This window comes from Saccoglossus kowalevskii, chromosome 18 (genome assembly GCF_978046115.1).
Source record: "Saccoglossus kowalevskii chromosome 18, keSacKowa6.1, whole genome shotgun sequence".
Lineage (NCBI taxonomy): Eukaryota > Metazoa > Hemichordata > Enteropneusta > Harrimaniidae > Saccoglossus > Saccoglossus kowalevskii.
Window position 1 is genome coordinate 8032547 of NC_140658.1, and position 8539 is coordinate 8041085.

At 37.8% G+C, this 8539-nt stretch overlaps 1 protein-coding gene across 2 annotated transcripts; it reads left to right on the forward strand.

The window, feature by feature from the left end:
• The first annotated feature begins 1365 nt into the window (after positions 1-1365).
• On the forward strand, positions 1366-8328 carry LOC102809514 (uncharacterized). Of its 2 annotated transcripts, none has more exons than XM_085493191.1 (8): positions 1366-1458; positions 1741-1771; positions 6448-6582; positions 6739-6873; positions 7011-7145; positions 7491-7625; positions 7788-7923; positions 8222-8328. In XM_085493191.1, coding segments are annotated over exons 1-8 (753 nt in total). In that variant the 5' UTR covers positions 1366-1413; the 3' UTR covers positions 8223-8328. The 2 variants fall into 2 exon arrangements, with proteins under 2 accessions (XP_085349317.1, XP_085349318.1); XM_085493192.1 differs by lacking the exon at positions 1741-1771 and adding an exon at positions 5970-6000 and having other exon boundaries at positions 1399-1458.
• The last annotated feature ends 211 nt before the right edge of the window (positions 8329-8539 follow it).

Genomic DNA, 8539 nt, shown 5'->3' on the forward strand with positions numbered 1-8539 from the left:
TACAGCCTTGCTAAATCCTGCTAAGCATTCAATAGATAGAATATTTGTACCTGTTATTTATATTTTAAAACCGTTTTTTAGTATGTTCCACAATTCACAATTCTAAAAAAATTTAACAGTCTATAGCCAAGACTGTTTGGATAATAAAAAGCATAAAAAAATAAAAAAATCACTCCCAAGTGCCCACGAACCTGCATCCCTACTTTAAGATTGTTAATTTTCGTTAATAGTCGTGTTCTTGGACTTAATCTTCCAGTTGGGTATGTTATTTCTACATTTACATCACTATCATCGCTATTGAAAATTTTATATAAATAGGAGGTTGTAATGAAAATTTGTTCGTATCAAGATGGCACAAAAACACAACGAAAGTGATCAGCCTCATCGTGAAGCCTGATGCATATGAAGCGTATTAAATCCGATTGTACACATCAAATACTCACCAACCAAGACATGCCTTAGGCTAGTTTGCACCAAAACAGCTCTCCCCAGTTGTATTATGACTAATCCTTTGCGGTACAATATGCGCGACAGATAGCCAGTTGTGGTTATTGAAACCACAATCACGACAGTAAGATGAACAGTAAATTACCTTTAATAAACTATAGTCAATATAATTAGACTAAAATAACAATAAACATATCACATTACATCAGACCTGAGTACTCTCAGTCAAACCATATTCTGATTATGGATGTATATTATGGCTAATTTTTGATAAAAATTATTTCTAAAATCGTCACATATACCTGTATAATCGCATCAATATATTTACCGATAATGGGAATTTAGGTAACTACTTTGGAAATAAACATATGATAACCGATATGTGCTGAAAATGTTAATTTAATTTAATTTACTGTATACCACTCTGACTATACACATTGACAACTGCATGTCTTCTGAATGAAGAGTTTTGGTTGAGGTGGGATACGTAATGATGATTTATTCATAGCACATTGACACATGAAGTAATTCAATTGAGAAAGCTACTAGATAGGAAACCAGTACAAACTATACAACGAAGACACACATCAGACTATTTTTTACCAAATACTAAACAGCTCTCCATAGTTATATGATGACTAATCCTATGCGGTACAATAAGTGCGAGTAATGGCCATTTATTATTATAGAAACTAATTAACACTGTAAGTATCATATCCGAACAGTTGCAGTCAAAAACTATTCTGATTATGAACGTATGGCGTAGACTCTTATCGGATGTATAATCGTATTATGTTTTTTGCATATATTTTATAAACGTATGGGAAAAACTGTTTGTTTCCCAGCAACTCTGCTCTTTGGTGTGCCCGATGATATCACTTATAAATAACTAAAATAAATACTATTCACACACCTGGACTCGGCTCTCAGCGTGCTTAAATTGCTCCGAGTAAAGTTATATCCAAAATGCATTCCAGTCATTTTCTGTTAACGCTGGTAGCGTTGGTCTGTGTAAGTACTACATATATATTGTAAATATTCTTTAATTGTATTACAAAACATTAACATGGGATTTCCACTACAAAAAATCAATATGATTGATGGTAAAGTATGTGTTTGTGCAGTTAATCGCATGAGTCAGTGGGTGTTGATGATTGTATGCACTGCATCATAAAAACCAGCAACAGGTATAAGTCAGCTAGTGTAGGTTGTATATAGATCGTCTGTCTTACTGTATATATTTCTGAACATGCATGGTGTAATTTTAAATAATGGCGATTATTTTTATTTCAGTTGTTTGCCATTTCAACCGACGGTCAACGGTGTAAGTGTACTATATTCTATTCTATTCAGCTACGATCTGTCATGATACATTCTTGCTAGAACTTAACACACTGTTATTATTCCTCTTTCTCCCATAATGTAATTTTTAGTAGCCGGTGATTTGCCCAACCTAATTTGAGATTACCTCCCACAGTGCAGCAAAATGTAATTGAGTGATCACTGGTTCATTGCCCAAGTTGCAGAAATATGCAGTCTTGAACATGTGGGGTCTGGCAGCACCCCTGGGTCAGGGATATCATATATCCTGCAGCCAACCATGTTAGCATATAGAGGTGACTCAAGGGAATATTTTTCACTAATCCTGTTTATTTGGTGCATTCCTGAGGATAAAACAGGACGTGTTTTTGTCAGCTCTCCCGTTGAATTTTGTCTACATTGAATTGCAAGAAACCCGTACACAGCTCATGCTGAGAACTGGTAAGTACAGTTCAGCCAAGGCTAACTACATAAAATACTGTAATGGATACACGAGCCTACAGTTTCATACCACAGAGCATAGCCTAAGTGCTGATCGGTCAAGGCTAACTCCATAAAATACCGTAATGGATACAGGAGGCTACTGTTTCATACCGCTGAGCATAGCCTGAGTGCTGATCAGTCAAGGCTAACTACATAAAATACCGTAATGGATACATGAGGCTACTGTTTCATACCGCTGAGCACAGCCTGAGTGCTGATCAGTCAAAGCTAACTACATAAAATACCGTAATGGATACACGAGGCTACTGTTTCATACCGCTGAGCATAGCCTGAGTGCTGATCAGTCAAAGCTAACTACATAAAATACCGTAATGGATACACGAGGCTACTGTTTCATACCACTGAGCATGGCCTGAGTGCATACCAGTTCAACTCTGCTGGTAGCAAGTACACATATAAAAGCCTTGGTTCATCCACACTATAAAATATCCATACTGGGGCGGTATGAAAAATTGATAACTACATGTTGGCTCTGCTAGAATGCAAATATTTTTGATATGCACTACTGTCATTTATGTGTGATTCCTTTGCATGGCGTTTATTTTATGGTGTCCAGGAGAGTTGCAGGAGGACACGCTGATTTCTCTATCCAAGTGCCCTTCCTTCTGCACCCTCCCTTATATGCATGGAAACCTGTTTCCTGTCAGTAACAGTGGGTTCTCATTCATTGTTATTACAGGAATTGGTCCAACTGTGAGCCACTTGCATGAAGCATGTCCTCATTGCAGCTTACTGATGCAGAAAAGCTTCTCCTTACAGAGCCTTCAACAACCAGGTCTGGGAAAGTGCGACAAAAACAGCAGAAAAAAGGGGATATTGAAAAAGATGCAATTGTTAGTGACATTGAAAATGAGGAAAAGATGGATACAAGCAATGACACATCTGCAGAAAGTGTAGACCCACCGCCACCAGAAAATATAGACCCACCACCATCAGAAAGTAGGGAGCAACCACTACCAGAAATGCAGGGGATATTTGTAAGCCATGCCCTGGTACATGGCAGTACTTCTGACGATGATGATGGTTCATACATGTCCTCACCATCCCCACCACCTCCAGTAGATTCCTCATCAGGGAGTGAAATAGGTGGTTTTTCATCTGAAGATGAAGAGATGGCACGGTTAAGATTACGTAACCACAATGCCAAATTTATAGAAAACACCTGGAAAACAGTATATACTGAACCAGCACACTACTCTGAGTCTGAAGACGACAGTAGTAGGATAGATGATGATGGATGGAGTACAATGCTAAAAAAACGCCATACACAGCCCTTCACTGGTAACACACCTGGACCAAGCATTGATTTGGGTGAGGGTGCAAAACCCATTGATGCTTTCTATTCCATCTTTCCAAGATCCCTGGTGAAAAGATTATGGAAAGAAACCAACAGTTATGCAACCTGGTGCATCACTAAGAATGGAGGGAATAGATTCTGGTCTCCAGCTAGCAGTGAAGAAATAAGTGCACTGATTGGAATAATTGCCATCATGGGTGTTGATTCAAAACCAGAGATAGCAGACTACTGGTCCACCTACCAAGCTATAAGAAATGACTACATTGCCAATGTTATGAGCCGCAACAGGTACCAAAAACTGATGCAGTATTTTCACTGTAACAACCCAGAAACTGACCCAATGAATATAGTCAATGATGAAGAACGCAGAGAAAGGAGAAAAGAAGCGCCTCTGTATAAAGTACAGCCAGTACTGGATGCTGTCTTCACCAATTCCCGGGAATGTTACAACATGCATCGCCAGGTTAGCATAGATGAATCTATTGTTGGCTACAAGGGTCGTTATGGAGGAGTACCTACAGTTTTTATCCAGGGAAAACCCCATGCTAAGGGATTCAAAATATATGCCTTGGCTGATAGCAAATCAGGCTACAACTACAGGATTGAGATCATGTCAATTACTGGTAGTCATGAGAAGTATAGAAGGGATGTGTCTAGAACAAGAGATCTGTGTGAAAGGCTTATCGTTGACATTAGGGGATGCCATCATGTCCTGTACACTGACAGTTATTATACCAGTGTAGACATGGTGAGTTACCTGCTAGAAAATCATGAAATATATGTGGTTGGCAGCGTTAGGCAAGATAGAGTGGGATTTCCAAATGCCCTCCGTACCAACCCCAAGAAAAATTCAAATCACAAGGCAATAACAAATTTAGAGAGGGGACAGTTTGTATCCAGACAAAAGGATACAGTGGTGGCTATATCATGGAAGGACTCCAACCTCCTGAATATACTGACAACATACTATGAGGGCTATAGAACCGAGAATCAAAGAGTTACCCGTTTTGTGCGCTCACCAGATACTGGCAGGAAAGTAGCATACTCTTTACCTTCCCCAGAAGCAATTTATGACTACAATCTGTACATGGGTGGAGTTGACAAGTCAAACCAACTCAGGTCCTATTATACAGCCCAGCGTCAGTCAAAGAAATGGTGGAAGTATATTTTTTTCTACCTTCTGGATACTGCTATATGCAACAGCTGGATCCTGTACAAAGAATCAGTGGATCCAAAGAAAATGCACAAAGCCTTCCAAATTGAAGTTGGCATGGCACTGGTTGGTGGTTTTTCATCCCGAAAACAGCATACCAGAAATTCTGAACCTGTGATCAGCTCATTCAAAAACCACCATTTAGTACATAGTCAGCGCTCCCGTGGCTCATCCTGCAGATGGTGCATTCAGTTAGGGAGAAAAACAAGGAAAGGTTGCCCTGTATCGACTGTGTTCAGATGTCAGGAGTGTAGCATCAACCTATGCAAGGGCTGTTTTCTGCCCTACCACCATGTGGCCACAGGTTGCCCAGACAGACCCAAGACAACACAGACCAGTGAAAATGATCTTCAAGAGTCCAGAAAAAGATGGGATCATGGCAGGAGTGATGGTACAGCAGTCAGAGGTGGCAGAGGAGGCGGCAGAGTTGGAACAAGGGGAAGAAGAAGAGGAGGAATCAGAAAAGTCTGAAGAACAGATTATTGGGCCCCAGGGTGGAGGGTCTTGATAGGAGACTGAGAAGACATGTACATGACATGTAAGCTTACCATGTTTTTTTTTATTATTGCAGCATAGAAGATAAAGCCTCAGAATACAAGATATATATCACTACTATACACAATTATACGTTTGTAGAGCCCCTGCAGTACTGTGTTTTGCAGGTAATTAGATGTCATAATGTAGAGCCTAACCAAAAATATATGCATTCTGTCAGAGCCATTGCGAAGCTACTTGAACATGGGGCAGGCAAATATGATATATTTGTAGTATCAGTTATCTGAAAGTTGTCTCATGGTAATTACTGCCAGCCAAACAGCATATTTTAGTAGTTGGTGAAAACCCCTCATGCATCCTATGGTATTCACGGTCAGCCAAGTAGTTTATTTAAGTAGTTGTCAAACACTCACAGCTATCCAAGCTGTAATTTATGGTAGTACAGGCTATCCAGATGGAGCACTACAGTAGTTAGGGCCAACCAAGTGTAATGTTCCTGCAGTATCAGTTTACCACAGGTCATTAAAAAGCAATTGACCTTGTAACCCAATACGCATTTTTTATGTCGGGCAGGAGCCTCAAAACCACTCGGGCATATCACGGATTACATAAAATTACGCTTTGGGAGACCTACGGTGATACCCCTTGGGAGAAAGAGGTGTAATTTTAAATAATGGCCCTTTTTATTTCCAGTTGTTTGCCATTTCTACCGACGGTCAAAAGTGTAAGTGTAATATATTATATTCAACTACGATCTGTCATGATACATTCTTGCTCTTACTAGAACGTAACACACTGTTACTGTAATTCTCAAAATGAACAATTTCCTTTAGAAATATAATATTGGTGATAACTATTTGTTAACTGAATTGTTATTTTGTAATGTCTGGTTTGAGAACAGCTGTCCACAAAATAATAGACGTGAAGTAAGTGAAAGTCTCGTTACACATACGTCATTTGAGAAACAGGACTATATGTGGTAAGGAGAGTCTGCAGCGTGAAGACGACGGAGATTACCTTACATTTCAAACCTACTTCACTGTAGTTAATAAAATGTAAGCCAGTTAAAATAATGGCATAACTGAATACATTAGCTACTGGTGATATGAAAGTAATTATGTATTGTTATATAATATACTGCTGTGAACATTCTTCATATTTACTGATGTAGGGGGGCCAGCATGTGCAGATACGTGTGATGGTCAATGCCGTAAAAAACACTGCAATAAGGATGAATACGAGTCAAATAATCAATACTGCAAGGACGATTGTGATGCCCAAAATGGTCGGATATGTTGTGTGAAAGGTAAACATTATAATTTCATTTTGTGGACAATATATAATGGTTTAACATTCACATAAAACATTCATAATCGCTGCACTAATTGCATCACATTTTAGTAAGTGAATTGTGCTTGTGAGTTCAGATTTTACAAAGTGTATATGTGTATTTTTTCCACAGACGAGCCAGTAATTAACTGCGAATCAGACTGTGGTGGTACATGTCGTAAACATTGCAAACGTGGCGAACAAGATGCGGAACCCGTAGATGAGTGTGTTGAAAGTTGTCCAACGGATTATAGGTGTTGTGTGCCAGGTAAGATTTCTCACTTAACAATCTGAGAACCTATATGTTTTTTATATCATGAACAAGCTTAATTTTGTATTACTTTACGGTTATACTTTAATCCGTAAAATCAAACTTTAACATATTTAACTTTTATTCTAATTTAGATGAGGAAGCGTGTAAAAATGATTGTAATGGCCAGTGCCGTAAAAATCACTGCAACAGAGATGAATACGAGACTAATGAACCAAGCTGTGTAAAAGATTGTGACGATAAAAAAGGTCGGATATGCTGTGTTCCAGGTACGTTTTACCCATCGCACGAGCACGTATTTTGGGTTTCGTTTTTATTAATGACGATAATACTTGATGACACATTAAAACCATATTTCTGTATGATAATTTCATTTTTAGGACAGGGTACATTGGTTTATGTTTCACCTAAAAATTCGCATGCGCTGCTGCACTAATTTTATCACATTTTTGTGAATGAGTTCAAAAATTGTACATTGAATACAAATAACCCAATTTATTTTGCTCTTGCATGGGATGTAAAAGACAAATAAATAACATTTTTTTTCTAAATTCTTCCCACATTATGCTTGAGAATTCAGATTTTACAATATTTTGATGTGTATTTTCCGACAGAAGAGCCAGAATACGAATGCGAAGAAAACTGTGGTGGCACATGTCGTAAACATTGCAAACGTGGTGAACAAGATGCGGAGCCCGTAGATGAGTGTGTTGCAACGTGTCCACCTGATTATAGATGTTGTGTGGCAGGTAAGATTTAACACTTAAGAATCTGAGACCATTATGTGTTTTTTTATCTTGACAATCCATTAATATATCATAAACAAGTTCTTATACACTGACACTTTAACCCGTGAAAACAAACTTTATTTTAACATGTTTCACTTTTTCAATTTGTATTTTCTAATGCAGATGAGGAAGCGTGTAAAAATGATTGTAATGGTCAATGCCGTAAAAATCACTGCAACAAAGATGAATACGAGACTAATGAACCAAGCTGTGTAAAAGATTGTGATGATAAAAAAGGTCGGATATGCTGTGTTCCATGGTAAGGTTTCACACAACCGTCAATATTTGGATTTTGCTTCTATTTAGGTTGTTAATTGCTGTACTTCAACGTATCACACATATCACAATAAAACATGCAGGAACAAACTATGTCAAGCAACATTGTCCTATCTAAAAAGATAACAAAAATACATTGCACAACCAAATGTATTTTTATGTGATTATGCTTTTGAACTCTTCGCCACGTGTCAGAACAGTTTTCAAATTAAATATTCATATTCAACTACCAAATATATTCATATCCTCATATCAACATATATTTTGTTCTTTCTTCGCAGATATCACTGCCAGGCATCCATCCATAAATAACAAGCGAGATTTATAGTTTGTCTCATGTAAAGAATAAATTTAGTACTTAGATTATGAATAAAGCATATAAAAAGCACGATGTTTGTCGTAAATATATAATAAATGGTAACTTTCGAGACTTTTCTGGAGTTCAAGGGCGTTAGGCAGAAGTGTTGGATCAGTGATACATTCTGCTGTGAAATATTTAAGAAATAATATTCGTATTAAATATATGCACAAACTATACTTAATTCACTTACCGATTTGACACATAGTGGATACATTCAGAAAGCTGTAAGTTATCAGTA